Consider the following 20,720-nt stretch of genomic DNA (forward strand, 5'->3'; position numbering starts at 1 on the left):
AACTTTCTCAAAAGGCACTACTCTCTTTCTCTATTAAGCATTCCTCGCTTTCAAATTTCTCTTTGCTCGTATCATAGATGAATGCTTTAAATAAAAAAAATCACCATCCCATGACTTCAATTTCAAAAGAAATTTGTTTAAAAAAAATTTTATTGTACTAATTAATTGAAACTCTGTGAAAACTCATAAATTAACTATTCAACTTTATAATTGAAACTATATAGAACCTAATACAAAAAAATAGATAAGTTTATTGTTATGGGGTCACTTATTTATAAATAGGCCTACCAAAATGGATCCACATCACCCGTGACTTGTCCCATTAAAATAGGTTCAGGTTTATAAAAATTAACTCATTTTTAAACAGTTGAACTTATAATCCGTACCTTTATAAATATATCAATGAGGTTCGGGTTGGGTCACCTAGTGGGTGACACGTTTATTATATACACATTTAACCCAAGGAACCCAAATTTCTTACCCACACCAGTCACCCACCGCCATCTGCGGCTCTGCCCAACACTGCACACCGCCCGCACCCCAGGCCAAGATTTCGTATCCGATCTTCCTCAGTTCCTCTTCCGACAGCCCAGCACCGCAGCACCAACACGCCCACTCCGTCGCCGCAGATCCTCTCGCTGCATGCCATCGCCTCAGTCCATCTCCCTCTCACTCTCGTCTCCCTCAGCCCCTCTCACGATCTCACGCTCAGTCTCCCCCTCCCTCTCACTCTCAGACCTCAATCTCCCTCTCTCGGCTCGGCTCACTCTCAGATCTCAAATCTCAATCGCCCTCTCTCGGGCCTCCAATCATGCTCTAAGCTTGAAAAAGACAATTGGAAACAATCAGCTGCAAAAGCCCACGAACAGGCCAAATGTTGAATTCGATCCTAAAGGCATAGACTAATAGATCTTATTTCCCATGAATATATATATATATATATATATATATATATGTGTGTGTGTGTGTGTGTGTGTGTGTGTGTGTGCGCGCGCGCGCGCGCATTTTACCCCAATCAAATCCCCCAAAAACACCAAATAGCCCATGCCCATGTCTCCACAGTCCCCAATGAGTCTCGGCTCTCTCAGTCCGTCTCCATGTGCATTTTTTTTTTTTTACATTTTATAATATTTTTTAAGATTTAATAAATAAAATAAGGAATGCTTTTTAAAATAAATAAATTTAAAAAATTTAAAATATATAATTATTTTTTAAACGGGTAACCAATAATAAACGGATGGGTTATGTTTACATGATTGTAAGATTGACCCTTGAGTGTGTGGCGACACTTAAAAATACTTTTGTTCTAATATAATTAGAAATTTTTTAAGTCAAATATTAATCATGCATAAACTCAATATGTTACTCATTTATTTTTTTTAATTTCCTCAACCAAAAATTTTTCTTTTTAAAAATGAATTCATTCATATTTTATTATCTTTTTTCAAAAATTTTCAAAGCTCCAAAGTCCAAACAGACTCTTAATAATAATAATAATAATAATTCGGATTTCATATTTTTATATTTTGGCTTAAATTTACGCACTGTGGACCGTTTTATCTAATAAGAATGATATAATTGAGAGATGGACGTCATTTGCTTTGCATGTGGCGATTTAAGTTGGGCTTGTCACTACGAAAACGGCGACTAATTCGATCGGGAGAGAACATTGGGGTTGCGTGTTATAATTTAAATTCAAGTAGTTCAAATTTATTTTTCGAATTTAATCTTCTCCATTCATAGACTTCTACTCCTACCCGGCTACTTCCACAAAGCTAGCTATTTATACGCATATGATCAGTAGCAGTGGTGTTCATACGAGCGAAATTGCAGCGCCGCCGCGGAGGGCGGAGGACGACGTCGAACAGATGGCAGACGTCAGAACCACGGGCACTAGTACTATGGAACCGGTGGAAGATGATCATCGGAATCTTACGAAGATTGACGTTCGGAAACTTGACGCGAACGATCGGACGCAGTTCGTCGATCGCTGCTTTGGGGTTGCCCATGAAGGCAATGAAACATTCTTGAAGAAGCTGAGGACACGTTTTGATCGGTATATTTCTTTTTCTTTTTCTTTTTCTTTTTCTTTTTTGTTGCTAAGCGATTTGATTGGTAAGTTTTAATCTTCAATTTGTTTCTGTGTTAAACAGTTTTTTAATTTAGGCTGTGTTTGACATTATTTTCAAAAAATTAAAAAAAAAATAGTTATTAAAAATTAAAGTTTAATTATATATTTAAAAAAACAAAATAAAGTATTATCGAGGCGCGGGTGACATGAAGAGTGAAGAGAGTTGATGAAGTAAAGTAAGTCGATTTTAAATCGATCGATTCGTACCACATGAGTCCTTGAAGATTATAAATGAATAATTATATTGTGGGTATACTGTTTTAGTGATTATCATTATTTTTAAAAAAATTGTTTAAAATTTATAAAATATTTTACTTTAGATATGTTTTAGACTAAGTGGTCATTTAATTTAATTTTTATTAATTAAAAATGGGTTAATGGGCCCAATTTCTATGTATGTAATGTAATTATGTATTGTTCAATTTGAATTTTTATATAACTAGTATATAATTTGACTTGATTTTTAAATTAATTAATATGTGTTGCATAATTGGTTCAGATACATGTCCGTAATTATATCGGTAGATAATTATAATATTGTTTATACTTATTATTTGTAATTAAATTACATAATTTTGTAATGAATATTATAATTAGAAAATTTAAATGTATAATTTTATAATTATGAACAACTCAGTTATAATGTATGTAATTATACAATTATGTACATGTAAGTAACTTGATTTACTTTGATTTTCCAAACCAATTAATATTCTTGCATGTACATGGTTCAATTTAGATATGTCTGTAATTTTATCAATATGTAATTATGTTAATTGCTTACTATACTTATCATTTCAAATTAAACTACATAATTATGTAATTAATGTTGTTTCAAAAATTCTATGTACATAATTTTGCAATTTGAGCAATTATAAATGCATACAATTAGTTTGATTCATAAACATACATGGTTGGTTCGATTCAAATATGTACGTAATTACGTAAGTATAAGCATACTCAATTGATTCAATTTAGTTATACAAATCAATTAATATGAATATAATGCATGCATGTACGTAATTGACATACATATTTTCAATTGAGTAATAGATCGAATAACCTTCAAAGATAGCAATAAATTGTAACAATGATAATGTGTGAAGATAGTTTATACATTTTAGTCGGTATTCAACTATTATTTTTGTGTGCTTTAAAATTAAATGGGCAAATGAATCGATCCATATCTAAATGGGTATATATCATATATAAATGGATCAAATATTTATATAAATGGGTCATAAATGAGTTAACCGGTTATAAATGACCCTACCCATCTTAACCATACCCTCCCATTTAACATGTCTAGTTTTGTCTATAAGAGCAAAAATCTGAAATCTTTATTTTAAATTTTTGTAAATATAAATAAAATTAATAAAATTTTGTATTATATTTTATTCATATTCACAATGCTAAGCTCTCATATATGTAAGATCAAAATTCTATTTATTTCAATTAACATTAAAATTTTAAAAATATATTGGATTGAGTTGAATTAATTAATATATTTAAAAGTAGGAATCGGTTTATATTTGGCTCATTCTAAATCCAACAAAATAACTGACCTGACAAAAGTGACTCACTAGTAAAGGCAATATTCTTAGTTAAATATTACTAGGGTTGACAAAATGGGTCAAGACTCAATCGGTAACCTGTTATCCATCCATTTAGATCGAATTTGAGTTTGAGAGGATGTGACGCGTTTATAAATAGGTCAATCCAAACTTAACTCATTTAATAAATAGGTTAGATAAGTTTAAGTCAGGTATTGTCGGGGCATCCGTTTACATTTATATATATTTATATTATAATTTTTATTTTTTGCTTTTGGGCTTTTGGATAAATAATATTTTGCAGTTGTAAGTTATATAACTAAATTTGTTGAAATTTTGAAGAGTAAAAACTGATACACAATACAAGTGATGGATTATATTTGTATTGGCGTTATTTTAAAATTTTTAAATCATATTTTTTTTAAAAATAAAAATTAAGAGATGTATTGTTTTTAAAATTTTTAAGTTTTTTATTAAGATATTAATAAATAAAATAAATGACTAAATGAGCGTTATTTAAAAATAATAATAAGTGAAATTTGGTAAAATGTTGGAGAAAAAATTTAAAATAAATAAATTATATTTTTAAATGGGTACTTAATTATAACCTATTTAATAAATGAGCGACCTTCGCCGTTTGTGATATGTTCAAACCCAATCCATGAACCTATTTTGTCACCCCTAAATGTTACTTTTCCAAATTAACTAAAAATAAGTTGTCTTAAATATTAAGTTGCAACGTATTAACTTTTAATTGATTAGTAGAATGTTAAATTGGTGTCTAAGACTGCATTTCAAGTTCATGTTTACAATTTTAGTCTTTGAGGTTTTCGATTTTAAACTTGAAATATGTGAAAAGGTATATGAAAATAAGAGCTAGTTCCCTCACATGGATTGACTCAATTCAACAATCAAATTCAAGAACTACTCCTTATGCTCTAAGTTAATGCATAATATCATTAATACCATATCATTACTGTATTCTGTTCTTATTATTATGATTATTATTATTTAATTTGAGTGCAGGGTTGGGGTCCAACTCCCCACGGTGGAAGTAAGATTTGAGGAACTAGCGGTGGAAGCAAATTGTTTTGTGGGTAGCCGAGCTCTTCCCACACTACTAAACACCACTCGCAATGTATTAGAGTCAGCTCTTGGCTTGCTCGGATTAAGATTTGCTAAGAGGTCAAAGCTCACCATTCTCAACAATGTATCCGGCATTATAAAACCATCAAGGTATAATAACCACTTGGTCATTAGTTTGAAATTAATTTCACAAGAACAATGTGAACAGTGTGTTTGGTTAGAGAGAAAGACATGTTTCTTTCTTTTCCCTCTATTTGTTGGAATGAGTGTAAGGAAAGTAAAAAAAAAAGATGATGAAATTGTGATCAAGCCCTGCCCCATTTTGTCACAGGTTGACACTTCTGCTGGGTCCTCCCTCGTCTGGGAAGACAACCCTTTTGCAAGCATTGGCTGGAAAGTTGGACCCAAGTTTAAAGGTCAGTTCATGGCTCTGTAATTTTCTAGTACTCAATCCACGAGAGAAGCCATCCGCTGGTGTGCTTCTTGTTTCGTTTGGTGTTTTTCAATGGGGCATCTTTGGGTGTTTTTCTGTTCTATTGATTCTATTGTGATTTTGTGTTTCCCTGGTGCCATGAACTTTTTGTCTCGTCTTTTGGCTGATTAAAACAAAAACAGAAACAAAACATAAACAGACCTTGGCACTAGAGGGAGAATTCATTCTTCCATTTGACCCAACACATTATATGGATGCATCAGGTGAGCGGAGAAGTGAGTTACAATGGGTATGAGCTTGGTGAATTTGTGCCAAGGAAGACATCAGCATACGTAAGCCAGAATGATGTTCATACAGGAGTGTTAACTGTTAGGGAAACTCTGGATTTCTCAGCAAGGTTTCAAGGGGTGGGCTCCAGATTTGGTAATTTGATAACTTAACTTGTAATTGCTTCTCTTGAATTCCCATTCCATATATTGCTTCTGACATTCAAATTGGTTAATGTTTCAGCACTATTAACTGAGCTTGTGAGGAGGGAGATGGAGGCTGGGATAGTCCCAGATGCAGATGTGGACCTTTTCATGAAGGTAAAACCAAAGAAATCTTCCCCAAGTTAAGAAACAGTGTCAAGAGAACTTCACAAGCTGGGAAACTGTGTCAAGCATAATTGTTTTATGGCGTCATCTTGTGTTTGATATGTTTTAATTGTGGCATTTCTTTTGTCCAGGCAACTGCAGTGGAAGGAGCTGAGAATAGTCTAATGACTGATTATGTTTTGAGAGTAAGTAGGACATTTTTCACAGCCACCCAATATGATTATTCATTTACTTGTCACATTGCTCTCATCATCAGTCGATTCAGTTCCTTCACTTAATATTTTTAAATAATGGATGAAACAGATATTGGGACTTGATAAATGCGAGGACACAATCGTTGGAGACCAGATGATGCGAGGGATTTCTGGTGGTGAGAAAAAACGATTAACGACAGGTTTAGTTCTCTTTTAACATTTTTCTGTCACTTGATGGTAACTAGTAAGAAATTTTAGAGGACAATTCAGTAACCCTGGAGGCCTAGAAAATAGAAATATTAGAGTTTTGGGGTAACATATGGATTGATATGATGGCTGCAGGGGAGATGATAGTTGGACCGTCAAAGACCTTATTCATGGATGAGATATCAACGGGTCTGGATAGCTCTACAACTTTTCAGATTGTGAGGTGCTTGCAGCAGATAGCTCATCTCACTAAGGCTACCATATTTGTATCCCTACTCCAGCCTGATCCTGAGACATTTGATCTCTTTGATGACGTTGTCCTCCTATCTGAAGGACAGATTGTGTACCAGGGGCCACGGGAGCACATACTAGATTTCTTTGAGAGATGCGGGTTCAAGTGCCCTGAGAGAAAGGGCACTGCTGACTTCTTACAAGAGGTAAAACTAAATAACCAAGCCAGGTAAATATGTAAATATATATATATATAATCCTTCCAACATGACATCACTATGAAATATGGTAATGTGCATTATGAATTGGCCCAAAATAGGTCTTTAGCATAAATTCATGTTTTATTTGCACAATGGTTGCAGGTTACATCAAAGAAAGATCAAGAGCAGTACTGGGCTGATAGTGGCAAAGCATACCATTATGTAGCTGTTGGTGAATTTTCAACCAGGTTTAAGGATTTTCATGTGGGATTGAAGCTTGCTGATGATCTCTCTGTCCCATATGACAAGAGCCAAAATCATGAATCAGCTCTTGTCTTCACAAAAAGCTCAGTTCCAAAAATGGAGCTTTTGAAAGCCTCTTTTGACAAAGAGTGGATCATGATCAAGAGAATCGCTTTTGTTTATGTCTTCAAGACCATTCAAATTACAGTTGTTGCATTAGTCTTATCTACAATGTTCTTGAGGACAACACTTGACATCAATTATGATGATGGGCTACTCTATGTTGGTGCAATAATATTTTCTATAATCATCAACATGTTCAATGGATTCGCTGAGTTGTCAGTGACGATGACAAGGCTTCCCGTGTTCTACAAGCAAAGGGATCTTTTATTCTATCCAGCATGGGTTTTCACTCTCCCAAATGTTCTGCTCAGGATACCTTTATCTCTTTTAGAATCTATAGTATGGATGATAATTTCGTATTTCACTATTGGATATGCACCGGAAGCTAACAGGTAACCTAATTATGCCAAAAATTAAACATAACAGATAATATGAAGTAGTAATGAGCTTCATGGCAGAGGGAAATCTACTTTTCTTATTGGAGTTATCGGTCCAGCTAAGAAAAATGATAATTAGTTCAACATATTGTCCCTCTATCTTACAGGTTTTTCAAGCAGCTGCTATTAATATTTTTAATCCAACAAATGGCTTGCGGGATATTAAGGCTAATTGCAGGAGTATGCAGGACTATGATCGTTGCTCACACTGGGGGAGCACTTTCTTTGCTCCTTTTATTTCTTCTAGGAGGATTTATCATCCCAAAAGGTTTGGTACTCTCATTAATTTTATGATCATACTATTGTTTTGGAAACTTAAGACTGAGTAGAAAATATGAAATAAATTGTACTTATATAATGCACCAAAATGTTTATTTTCAATTTGGACTATCTTTGTGGCCATTGTGATATTTGTCAGTCTCTGATGCCAATCTACAAACAAAATAGGCATTTTTTGTTCCAATTATCACAAGAAAAATTATTTTTGCAGTTTAATGACTTTAACAAGATTTGCTTTTTTTTTTTTAATGTAATAGGCGAGCTTCCTACGTGGTGGAAATGGGGCAACTGGGTGTCACCTCTGGCATATGGTTTCAAGGCTATGACAGTCAATGAGATGCTTTCTCTAAGATGGATGAACAAAATGGTATGATATTTTTCACTCCTATAGCTTTTCAGGGGACAACTATTTTCCATACAATCTCTGGAGACAGTGAATTAGAAGGGATACATTTAAGCTCAACTTGTGTGTGTGTGTGTGTGTGTGTGTGTGCGCGCGCGCGCACGCAGACAGATAATAAAGGTGGAAAATTATTAAAAAGATTAATTAATTGTAGGCATCAGACAATGTGACACGATTGGGAGTGGCAGTACTAGAGAGCTTCAATGTCTCACCCAGGAGCAGCTGGTGTTGGATTGGGGTTATGGCCCTTTTCGGGTTTACTATCCTCTTCAACCTCCTGTTCACCTTATCGCTCATGTACCTAAATCGTAAGCATAGATCTTTCATGTGCAATGTACCAACATTTGAAAGTTAAAATTGTCTTCTTTATTACACTTTTTTGTCAAGACCCCTGATTTTCTCATTTTTAATCCTTTTTTTCTTTACAACAGACCTTGGAAAGCCACAAGCTATAATATCTGATGAAACTGCAAATGATGCGGCATTCGACCAAGAAGTAAAGGAAAAACAACAAGAACATGAAACAAGAAGGTTGGAGGGACAGACATCAACTCATGGAAACAATATAGGTAAGAAGTTCAGCAATGTACTCTCTGACAAATTCATTGAGCTTAAATTGCAGAAACTTAGACTTTTCAGTCAGTTTTTGACATGGATTGTGAACTTTTCAGGAGTAGCAATGGAAAAAATGAGAGCGCAATCAAATGAAAAAAGGACTAGCACTGATTCAACAAATGAGGTTGCTCTGAAGAGAGGAATGATTCTTCCATTTATGCCTCTATCCATGTCATTCAACAACATCAATTACTATGTGGACATGCCCTTGGTGGGAATATTTTTGTTTCTCTAATTTTTTTATTTTCAAGTTCCATGTTTGTAAACTATGGCCTAACAATTCTATTTTTGTTCACCCTTTTAAAATATTTCATAGACTATAACAAACTTAAGTTACTTAACTGACCATTATAGTATTTAACAGGAAATGAAGAAACAAGGAGCTGAGGGAGAAGATAGATTACAGCTGCTAAGAGAAGTGACTGGGGCATTCAAGCCTGGGGTCTTGACTGCATTAATGGGAGTTAGTGGAGCAGGAAAGACAACACTGATGGATGTTCTAGCAGGAAGAAAAACAGGTGGTTATATTGAAGGGGATATTAGAATCTGTGGGTTCCCAAAGAAACAAGAAACGTTTGCAAGAATTTCTGGTTATTGTGAACAGAATGACATCCACTCTCCCCAGGTCACAGTTTACGAATCACTACTTTATTCTGCTTTTCTGCGGCTCCCAAAAGAAGTCAGCGACAAAGAAAAGATGGTTAGAAGCATGATCTCACACTCTCCTTTTTTTTCATTTTTTTAAAGAAGAGCGGCATGATCTCATACTCATTGTTGAAGGATTATGTTGCAAGAATATGAGCCCAAAAGTTTAATATGCATTTTCTATTTTCAGATTTTTGTGGATGAAGTCATGGAGTTAATTGAGCTGAATGTTCTCAAAAATGCAATAGTTGGGCTCCCAGGGATTACAGGTTTGTCAACCGAACAAAGGAAGAGATTGACTATAGCAGTGGAGCTTGTTGCAAATCCTTCAATCATATTTATGGATGAACCGACATCGGGTCTTGATGCAAGGGCAGCAGCCATTGTCATGAGGACCGTGAGAAACACAGTGGATACTGGAAGAACTGTTGTCTGCACAATTCACCAGCCTAGTATTGACATCTTTGAAAGCTTTGATGAGGTAATATTTACCTCTCTCCCTCTCTCTCTCTCCTCTCTCTCTCTCTCTCTCTCTCTCTCTCTCTCTCTGACATGAGTATCCGCCAGTTGCTACTGTTGAAAAGGGGAGGACAAGTCATCTATTCAGGACCATTGGGCCAAAATTCTCGCAAGATTATTGAATACTTTGAGGTATGGTATTCCCCCAACCCAAAACATGTTTTTTTCCTAATTACCATGTGAATGAAGATGAATGAACAAGTTGTAGACTTACTAAACATTTGCTTGATTACTGCAGGCAATTCCTGGAGTCCCAAGAATTAGAGAAAAATACAATCCAGCTACATGGATGCTAGAAGCTAGCTCAGTAGCAGCAGAAGTCCGTACTGCCATTGATTTTGCTGAACATTACAAATCATCCACCTTGCACCTGTAAGTGTAAAACATATCACACTAGTAAAAGTTTTTAGGCTGGTGTTGTGAAATATATGACTATTTAGAAGCCTAACATGCACGGTCATGATTTAGGCGAAACAAGGATTTGGTAGAGGAGTTGAGTACACCAACACAAGGAGCAAAAGAACTTTACTTTCCTACACGGTACTCTCAGTCGACTTGGGGACAATTCAAGTCCTGCTTTTGGAAACAATGGTGGACTTACTGGAGAAGTCCCAATTATAACCTTGTGCGGTACACTTTCACCTTATTTGCAGCTCTTATACTTGGCACTATATTTTGGCAGGTTGGCAGTAAAAGGTCGGTCCCATTCCTACTCCAATCCAATATTTCTCCTCTTTTTTTTATTTTTGCCCCCGCCGCCGGGGGGTGGGGTTTGTTGTGACTCCTTTGCTGATACAAGTTTCATTATATTAACCATGCAAATGTTATTGGTCCAGGGAGAATGCAACTGACCTAACAATGATCATTGGGGCAATGTATGTTTCTGTGTTGTTTATTGGAATCAACAATTGTTCAACTGTGCAGCCTGTTGTAGCCATTGAACGAACAGTATTCTATCGAGAAAGAGCTGCTGGGATGTACTCCGCATTTCCATATGCCATGGCACAGGTAGGGGAAATAGGGTTAAGGTTACATAACTTGAATAAATGTAGATGGAAAATTGAAGTTCCACTAATGGACTTATTGGGTGCTTGCCTTGCAGGTTATCTGTGAAATACCATATGTCTTTATTCAAACCGCGTACTATTCACTAATGGTGTATGCATTGCTGAGCTTTCAATGGACATTAGCAAAGTTTTGTTGGTTCTTCTTCATCTTGTTCTTCTCCTTTCTCTACTTCACATACTATGGGATGATGATGGTTTCGATCACACCAAGCCATGAAGTGGCTTCTATCCTCGCATCAGCCTTCTATGCGTTCTTCACCCTCTTCTCCGGCTTCTTTATCCCCAAACCAGTGAGTTCATTTCGACTAATGTCATATCATACAGCATCCATAATGTGATTACAATTGCCAAATTGTTTTAATTTCTCTTCAAACATTTCAGAGAATTCCCAAGTGGTGGACATGGTATTACTGGGTTTGCCCACTGGCATGGACTGTTTATGGACTCATCGTTTCACAATATGGTGACCTAAAGGACACAATCAAAGTACCTGGGGTTGAACCTGATCCGAGCATCAAATGGTATGTGGAGAACCATTTTGGGTATAACCTGAATTTCATGGGACCTGTTGCTGGAGTTTTGGTGGGCTTCACTGTGGTCTTTGCCCTCATATTTGCATTCTGCATTATGAAATTAAACTTCCAACGGAGGTAGCTGCGAGGAAAAAATTGTAATTTTAGATATCTACAGATTGTGCAATGATAGATTCATTCTTTTAGCTTTGTTCAAAATGAATAGTTATTGATTATGGAATGTAAAAATTGAAATAATATATTGATTATTAGACTTTCATTTTTGTTCAAGAACAACGTATGGACATGTTATGAAATTATGATATGCACATATTATGAATTGATTGCTCTTTGTTGAATTAGACAACTCTTGCAAATTGTTCATACAAGTAATCCTTTATTTTATTTTTCTGTAAGTCCCAATTGCCCAATTGACTGTTCGCTAAATTAATCAAAAAAAAGGACACTCCCATCGTAAACATTCCAAGTGATGTACCAATTAGTATCATTATTGGAACACCAGATTTCCCAAAGATATGTGTAGCTGTAGAGAATTATTTAATTTTCTTAAATAATTATGAAAATGCTACCGTAGATTTTGGTCTTTCAAGGTACATGCAAAAACCCTTGAAAATAATATAAAAATATTTTTTTAAACCCTTTTTTACAAATTCGAAAAGCTAAAAAATAAAATAGTGTTTTTATAATTATCTCGAAAAATAAAAATGACCACCGGCCAACAAGGCCTTTAATATCTCAGATCCATAAAATATATTAAACCTAGATATTGCTCCTTTTTGGGCTTACCAACCCTTTTTTTTTTTTTTTTTTTTTAATAAAAGAGGGCGGTACCTTCATTTATTTATTAATATACCCTCACTTAGCAAAGGAATACCGTGATTATAAGATAAAACAAAAGAGAGAGTACAGAAAAACACTCCCAAAATCCAACACCAGCAACCAACCAAATTAGGACAACAAAACAAAACATAACTAATAAAGAAGATAAAAATATAAAGACAACCAAAAACAAATCAAAATTCACCAACCGAAACTCTAAAGATGAACTAATGATGAACTGAAACGAGACCTCACCTATCCATCCGAAGAATACCTTTCAGATAACGTGGTACAAGCTGTTGTTCTTCGTAAATTACATTGTTTCTCATTTCTCCTTCTTTAACAAGAAAATCAGTCGCACTGTTGTCTTCCCTATATTGATGCATCACTATGACGTTCACTCCTTCTAACTCCACCACGAGTTCTTCCCAAAAATCCCAAAGGTACCACAAAGTACATCTACCTTTCCGAAACCAATCAATTACAATTCGCGAGTCACTTTCAATAATCACATTAAAATAATGCAAATGTTTGTACAAATGAAAACCTTCCCTGATTGCTTTTAATTCTGCACTATTATTTGTACCATTGCCAAAATAACTTGAAAAAACTACTTTTACCATGTCATGGCAATCCCGAATAATTCTTCCACCTCCTGAAGTATCCGGATTACCCCTACAACTCCCATCACAATTAAGTTTTAGGACTCTACTGGAGGTTTAACCCATGAAATAATTTTTCCAAACCTATCGCAAACTCCTTGATACTTAATTTGAAATTCATTCAGAATCTTAATGTCTGACTTCTTCAATTTTTGAAAAGAATTGATGCTCTCAGCAATAAAACTAACTCAGAATCGAACATTTCTCCACATCTGATCTACACTTTGATAAACTCCTTTCACATGGCATGCCTTAATTCGATCAATAATTTAAAAAATTATTTTTTTTATTTAATAAATTTCATATAATTTTTTTTACTTGAATTCATTTATCCAAATTATAAATACCTTTTAATACCTTTTTTCAAATTAAGTATCACACTGAATTATCATGAAATTCTTCAAAATGAACATATACACTAACATAATTTCTCACTCAATAAAAAAATCGATAAAAATAAGGTAAGCACAAGTCAATCACCACGATATAAATAATATCTTTCTTCTGCCTTTTTTTTTTTGACAAATTTTTGACAACGATGCCTCGGCAGTTTCCTATCAATAGATTTGGTTTGGCCAATTTGATGACGAGTTACCTTTTTAATTCAAGGAAAATTTGAATTTGGGCTTTTGGATTTGGATAGGTTTGATGCAATCATATATTTTTCTGTGTGTATGTGTGTATGTGTGTGTGTGTGAGAGAGAGAGAGAGAGTGAGAGAGAGAGAGAGAGAGAGAGAGAGAGAGGAGAGAGAGAGAGAGAGAGAGAGAGTTTTGGGGCCCACGTGGTGGAAGCAAAGCGTGTGGGCAGCACTCGGCCGTACAGGCACGTGGGCAAGCCATCAGGATGGTTCTTTGTAGGTGAGCCGACGCGGCTTCGCTTCCGCCATCTTTCAGCATTAAATGATTCAATGACCAAACCACCGCAGACGTGGATTGTAGCCTTGTAGGGTACTTTTCTCTTCACCTCAAATGTCCAAACTACCCTTTCATTATTTCATGCTCAAATTTGTCCCGACTCCGAGATGGCCAAACAAAATATAATTAACAAAAAAAAAAACCTGTGCGCATAACTGCATATAGATAGTTGAATGGATCACTGTTATGTGTATTAGTTAAATTAAAATTACACAAAAAACCGAAAATCAGACCGAAACCAAACTGAAATCAAAAGCTATTTGACTTTTCAGTATTTTATTTCAGTTTTGATCTTAGAAAATATAAATTTTCAATTTCGGTTTCCAAAATATAACCGAATCAAAAAATCGATTTAAATTTAAATTTTATATATAAATTAGTGTAATTACTTAATTAGTACGTTAATACATGATTGGTCCATTTAATATTTAGAAATCAAAATGCCCAATAGATTTTGAACAACCCTTGTGAAAAGAAGTTGTTGAATATTTAGAAAATTGGTTAAAAACTGAAAAACTGTAACCCAACTGCCGAATGTTCGGTTCTTTAGGGGATAATATATTTAGTTCAATTTCAGTTTCGATTTCGGTTTGGGAAGACTAAAAACCACAAGGTTCAATTCAACTTTTGATTTTACCCATAATCAAATAGTAATAAACTGATTACACCCTTAATTGAAAGTAACACCTTTCAATATTTTGTCCCTTCTCTATAAATACCTCCAATTATTTTTCGAAGGAAATCTTTTAGGACACTTATCCCCATTTGATTTGCATAATGAGGCCTCAAATGGAGTCAAATATCAGGAATGGAATCGCATTCCTAGTTCGGTACTACAGAATTAAGAATGGAATCATATTATGGCTGGAATACGATTTCTACACACAAGGCAATCACGATTTCAAACCAGATAGGTTAAAATCAATCTACATTCCAGGGAATCAAACTCATTTTATAATAAAAAAATTCAAAAAACAACAATAAATGTTGAGAATACTGATTATTATTACTATTATAATAAAAATAATAACAACTAATGATGATTGTAATAACAATAAATAATATTTATTACCATAAAATAATAATAACAACAAGAACAATATTAATAATAAAAAAGACCAAAATAATTAATATTCTTTTAAGGATAATAATTATTATAAAAATAATAAATAAAAAAAAATAACTAATAATAACTACAATAAAAATAATAATAGCAACAAGAAAAATAATAATAATAATAATAATAATAATAATAAAGGAAAAAATTATTATTATTATTTTGGATAATAATTATTTCAAATAAAAAATAGTAATAGCAACAATAAACAATAATAATTAAACTAATAATAATCACTATTATGGAAATAAAAATAATAGTCAAAGATAAAAAACAATAAATAATAATATTAATTGTTATTTTTATTATTACAAAAACAATAACAACTAATAATAATTAAAATAACAATAATAACAACTAATAATAATATCTATTACAATAAAATACAACATGAACATTATAAATAATAAAATAGGCCAAAATAATAATTATTATTTTAAGGATAATAATTATTAAAAACTAAATAAAAAATAATAACAACGAATAATAAGTATGATAAGAATAATGTTTATTATTTTAAAATAATAACAACAAGAATAATAAAAAAGGGGGGAAAACAATTATCATTTTAATGATATTTATTATTTTATAATTATTATTATAAAATAATAAATATATTAATGAAAAATAAATTAATAATTATACTAATAATAATTACTATTATAAAATAATAAAATAATAATAATCAATCAAATACAACAACAACAACAATAATAATACTTATTGTTATTAACATTATTATAAAAATAATAACAATTACTAATAATTACAATAATAATAATAATAATAATAATAATAATAATAATAATAAACCAATTAAAATATTATTACTATAAAATAGAAATAACAACAAGGGAAACAATAAAAAGTGCAAAAATAATAATTATTACTATTGTAAGGACAATAATTATTAAAAAATAATAATAAATAATGACTACAATGACAATAATAATTATTACTATAAAATAATAATAAAAAGAAGAAATTATTATTATTTTAAGGATAATAATTAGAATAATAAATAATATTAAATAATATTAAAACTAATAAAAATTATTTTTATAAAATAAAAGTAATAACACAAAATTAAATAATTATGTATTAGAAATTTTTAATATGAAAATGACTTATTTTTCATTCCATTATAGAAGCTATTGAAGAATATTAAATGTGAGAAAGAAATTAAAATATAATTCCTATAATCATTTCATGTTACTAATCAAATACAGTAATTGCATTCAGAAGTAATTCCACTCTTACCTTTATTCCATTCCTCTCGATTCCTTTCCTATTTCAATTTCATTCCATAAACCAAACAAGGGGTTAAATAGTTGAACAATCAAGTCCTCTCTCTTGAGATTTAAGAATACTTTTTGCAATCATATTACTTTCATCAATTCTAATCACTTGTTGTAGTGACCCGAATAATAATAACATTTTAATAATAAGAGGAAGAGAAAATAGATACAGAAACAGAAGGAGGCCGTAGATTTCGTCGACGAACGCGGACATTACATTTTGGAGATAATATTAAATAATCATAATTTCAAAAATTTGCCAAACTTCGTCTACGAACACAGGATCTCGTCGACGAAGGTCTTCAGAATTTCATTGACGAACACAGGGCTTCGTCGACAAGAAAATACCGAGAGGGGTTCTGAGGTAGCCTGAATTTCGTCGACGAATACAGGGTCTCGTCGACAAAATTTGTGAAGGATTCATCGACGAAATCCCCTGTTATATATATATGAAAATCCGGGAATTAATTCATTTTTAAGAAACCTCTCTCTCTCCTACGACTCTCTCTCCCTTCTCTCTTCATTTTCGGCCCCACCAGTTGCCAGATCGACAATCCAAAGCTACCATGACGCGCCTGGTAGAATTCTCTACAAGTTTGCCGGAGCGGATCGTCGAGAAAACGAAGTTGAATTTCATCCCAAATTTAGGGTAAGGTCTTTTATTAAGTTTTTAACTTTCTAGCAGTTATAAGAAATGATGTAGACTAGAAAATACTGATGTTTTGTTCTACAACATTACGTTTTCAGGATGTTGGATTAGGAATCCTGCGGGTATAGAGTCAGATTTTTATAGAGGCTTTTCAAAGTTGAGGTAAGGGAAATATGCTATGTTAGAAGTTTTAATAGAGTTAATAGAGATTTTATAAGCATATTTTTATATCGGTTTATTATATAGTTTTTATAGAAAATGAGCATAAATGTTTGTGTGGCCTAAGTAGACTTTCATGTGAAGAATGAATTTATACAGTGTTATGAAACATCATACTATACTAAATACAAAGATATAGATAGAATATACATTTGATATAGTTTTCCAACATATGAGATTATACAGACATAGATTCATATTCACTAAGAAATGTACATGCATATACAGATTTTATATGGATGGTTTCATAAGACAGATATATACATATATCCATATACATGTATACAGATACTCAGATCATATTTTATATTACAGCTTTATACAGAACAGTATATATATACAGTGTTATAGCATGCCATGTTTTCCTATTACCATAACATACAGAACACACAAACAGAGTATATATACAGAATACACAGATATATATACAGAGGTAGCATCAAAATGCTACAAATACAGTATTTACAATATAGAATGATAGAGTTACGGTAATTTCGAAATCATGATGAAAATAGTAAAAGAGTATATATGTATGTATGTATATAGTATCAGATCCCTGAGGAAAGATACACAAACAAATACAGATTACAGAGCATGATACCGTTGTTAGATACAGATAGAGTGCAACCACATATCTCAGATAGTATGTAGGTACCGTTAGCCGTGCTCAGAGAGTATGCAGCTCCCCAGTATACTGGGTTGAGGGGGCTGATTTGACTAGGTAGTAGCCAGTCCCAAGCTTAGGAGAGGATGCAGTTTGGCCGGACTGAGGTAGTGTTGAGTATGATGACTTATCTGGAGGGCCGACCAGATAGAGTCCTGCCTACGAACCGCACAACCCTGTCATGAGGGGTCAAATCATGACGTACAGAGTCCCAGGAATAAAAGCACAGTTTTATATATATATATATATATATATATATGTTTACAGTTTTACAGTATAGTATGATATTATCAGTATGAAAAGTAGAAAAACAGACGATACAATATGTTTTAAATTGTGAAAAAAAAATATGTTTTACAGATGATTTATTTCATTGCAGTTCAGTTATCATTTTTAAAAGTATCCTTAACTTAGTTGCCACACACTAGTGATAGCATATTTCCACTTATTGAGCGTCGACTCACCCCATTACTCTAACATTTTTTAGGTGAGCCAGTGAGGCAAACAGATCAGGCTCGTGAGTAGAGTGTAGCTTAGATCAACCTGGTTATAGGGTGAGTTTTTGTTAGAATTGTATATCTTTTTGAGTAGATGATACTGGAGGGGCATTTTGTATGGTCTGTATATTCTGGAATCTGATATTGTACAGTTCATGTATAAATGGTTTTATGATTTGTATTTCCGCTACGTAGGAATGTTTATTGTATATATATATATAAATTAATAAGAATTTTGAGATCGTTACACTTGTCCTCTCCAAAATATCCACTATTTGTAAACAAAAATGCTCTCCTCACTCCCAAAAAGCCCCTCCATAATTATGGAGGAAAGCAAAAAGGAAATAACATATATGTTGTGGAATAAAAATGTCAAATGAGTTGTAGAATAAAAATGTCAAATGATCTTCAATGAACTTTTCGATCTCGATCATCTGAAAAAAGATGAAATACGAGTGGCTTGGAGGACCCAGGGTGTACTCCGAGGGATTTCTCTGATGTCTAAGTAAGGGATTGGCCTGAGAGGTTGTAAGCAACAGTAAAGTAATTTAGAATGAGATACCTTAATCTCTTCGCAGTATCCCCTTTTATATTAACAAGATTTGACTCTTAAGAGATTTGTCATTATGGTGTCTGGTATGAATCACTCCAACCGTTATAGCGCTAGCATGGATCACTCCGGCCATTATAGGGCTAGCGTCAATTACTCTAGCCAAGCAATTAACTTGGACGGTAATTGCCCTCATTAATGTTGGGCTCTAATCTCCTCTTGACTTATGGTTATTGTTAGAAACTCTCATTGCATTTGTTGATTGGTTTTTATATTTAGAGTTAAGCAAAGATTTTCTCCCTATTTTATTTAATAAATTTGTGGGTGGGAAAAATCTTATAGTTAAGTGAGTTTTACATTATTGTTGCAAGGCTCATTGAACTTGTATTTTTGTGTGTGCAAAAATCTTTTTACAAATTCATATTTGAATATCTCTTTGTACTTTGATATTGAGAAAATATTTTTGAAATATTCCAATTACTCTTGGTACAAATCTTTGAAATCCTAAATTGTGATTGAGATTTTTATCTATACATAGTTTCAAAAATTAGTTTGTTGATACACTCTTGTGCTTAAATTAAGATAGTCATGACTTTGAGTGTTGATTGCACAGATACACCATTGAGATTATAGTTCTTACATTATTGGTGTGCGTTGATTATACTGGTACAAATCTGCTTAGTTGAGAAACATATATTTTGTACATATCTTGTATTGTGATTTGGTTGTATTTCAAGCGTGGGCCTGAAGAGAGAGACTTGTCCTGTGAAAAGTTACGGATTAGCTTTGACCCGGTTAGGAAAGTTAGGTGCACCATCTTGGTAAGGTATTGTATTCGATGCCACTCCACCCATAAAGTAGGCATTTAGTGGAATCCTTATGCTTGTGAGTCAAGGCGGGGATGTAGACAGTATTAGCTTAACTCCGATAACTATCATGTGCACTTTACATTTCAGCACTTTATATTTACTACACATGTATGTTATTCTCAACTATTTGTGAATGCTGCGTATGATTTAATTTTCACACATTATATTTATCTGCGCATTTGAAATTGCATAGATAGACCCTAGGTCGTGTATATATTGTTGTTGGATAGTTTAACCTAGGAGATAAATTTTAAATTTTCAATTAACCCCCACTCTTAGGAATATACCAATTCAAATAATAAATAAATAAAAATAAAAAATATCAGTGTCATGTGTCGCTTTCTCTAGCTGACATGTCATAGTTTTTCTTCAACTAGGTCAAACTAGCTTCACTCGGGTCAACTAAAGTTAACACGTTGACCCTATTTAGATCGATTTAACTAGTTTGACCCATCTCGAATCGTCGGTTTGTTTTTAATCTTAAATATTAATTTTTTTTATTTTTCAAAATTTGGGAAAATAGTAAAAAGAAAAATAGAAAAATCAAGAAAAAATATTAAAACATCATAAAATATAAATAAAAATTATTTGAGTTTTTTTTTTTACTCAGATAACAAAAAAGTGGAAAAAATAAAAATATAAAAACTAAATAAAATGAAAAAAAAGTCTTTAAAAATCCCAAAAAATTGTAGAAAATTTGAAAAATTTTCAAAAAAAAAAACTTAAAATTTTTGGAAAACCTGAGAATGTTTTAAAGACTATTTTTACTCAAATTTTGATTTATTTGTTTGATTATTATCTATCTATCTATATATATTCTGTTTTGGTATATGTGCGTCTCAATGATTAAACAAAGAGTAAAGAGGTATTTCAGACGTCACTTATATTAGTTGTGAGGAAGGTATATCTAATAAGATCCTCTCCTTTGGAGGTCTTATTAGTCATTCTTAAATTGCACCTTATTT

General features: G+C 32.8%; 2 protein-coding genes across 3 annotated transcripts; both read left to right on the forward strand.

Moving 5' to 3' along the window:
- Positions 1-1,793: 1,793 nt before the first annotated feature.
- LOC131163524 (ABC transporter G family member 42-like) lies at positions 1,794-5,321 on the forward strand. Its single transcript, XM_058120119.1, has 3 exons — positions 1,794-2,056; positions 4,711-4,920; positions 5,102-5,321. The coding sequence occupies exons 1-3, from the start codon at positions 1,794-1,796 to the stop codon at positions 5,319-5,321; spliced, it is 693 nt and encodes a 230-aa protein (XP_057976102.1).
- A 136-nt stretch (positions 5,322-5,457) lies between these two features.
- LOC131164132 (ABC transporter G family member 42-like) lies at positions 5,458-11,833 on the forward strand. 2 transcript variants are annotated; one of them, XM_058121112.1, is made up of 19 exons: positions 5,458-5,626; positions 5,714-5,790; positions 5,931-5,984; positions 6,103-6,193; positions 6,336-6,637; positions 6,794-7,389; positions 7,542-7,702; positions 7,971-8,080; positions 8,271-8,424; positions 8,548-8,685; positions 8,788-8,942; positions 9,096-9,431; positions 9,567-9,857; positions 9,944-10,027; positions 10,134-10,267; positions 10,364-10,591; positions 10,732-10,903; positions 10,998-11,252; positions 11,344-11,833. In XM_058121112.1, the coding sequence occupies exons 1-19, from the start codon at positions 5,458-5,460 to the stop codon at positions 11,614-11,616; spliced, it is 3,780 nt and encodes a 1,259-aa protein (XP_057977095.1). In that variant the 3' UTR covers positions 11,617-11,833. The 2 variants fall into 2 exon arrangements, with proteins under 2 accessions (XP_057977095.1, XP_057977096.1); XM_058121113.1 differs by having other exon boundaries at positions 5,467-5,626; positions 8,794-8,942.
- The last annotated feature ends 8,887 nt before the right edge of the window (positions 11,834-20,720 follow it).

This window comes from Malania oleifera, chromosome 9 (assembly GCF_029873635.1).
Source record: "Malania oleifera isolate guangnan ecotype guangnan chromosome 9, ASM2987363v1, whole genome shotgun sequence".
Taxonomy (NCBI): domain Eukaryota; kingdom Viridiplantae; phylum Streptophyta; class Magnoliopsida; order Santalales; family Ximeniaceae; genus Malania; species Malania oleifera.

Coding starts and splice junctions, on each gene's coding strand:
- LOC131163524 (XM_058120119.1), top strand. CDS start 1,794: ATGATCAGTAGCAGTGGTGTTCATACGAGCGAAATTGCAGCGCCGCCG. Junction 2,057..4,710: donor CTGAGGACACGTTTTGATCG/GTATATTTCTTT, acceptor ATTTGAGTGCAG/GGTTGGGGTCCAACTCCCCA. Junction 4,921..5,101: donor GGCATTATAAAACCATCAAG/GTATAATAACCA, acceptor ATTTTGTCACAG/GTTGACACTTCTGCTGGGTC.
- LOC131164132 (XM_058121112.1), top strand. CDS start 5,458: ATGCATCAGGTGAGCGGAGAAGTGAGTTACAATGGGTATGAGCTTGGT. Junction 7,390..7,541: donor TATGCACCGGAAGCTAACAG/GTAACCTAATTA, acceptor TCTATCTTACAG/GTTTTTCAAGCAGCTGCTAT. Junction 11,253..11,343: donor GCTTCTTTATCCCCAAACCA/GTGAGTTCATTT, acceptor CAAACATTTCAG/AGAATTCCCAAGTGGTGGAC.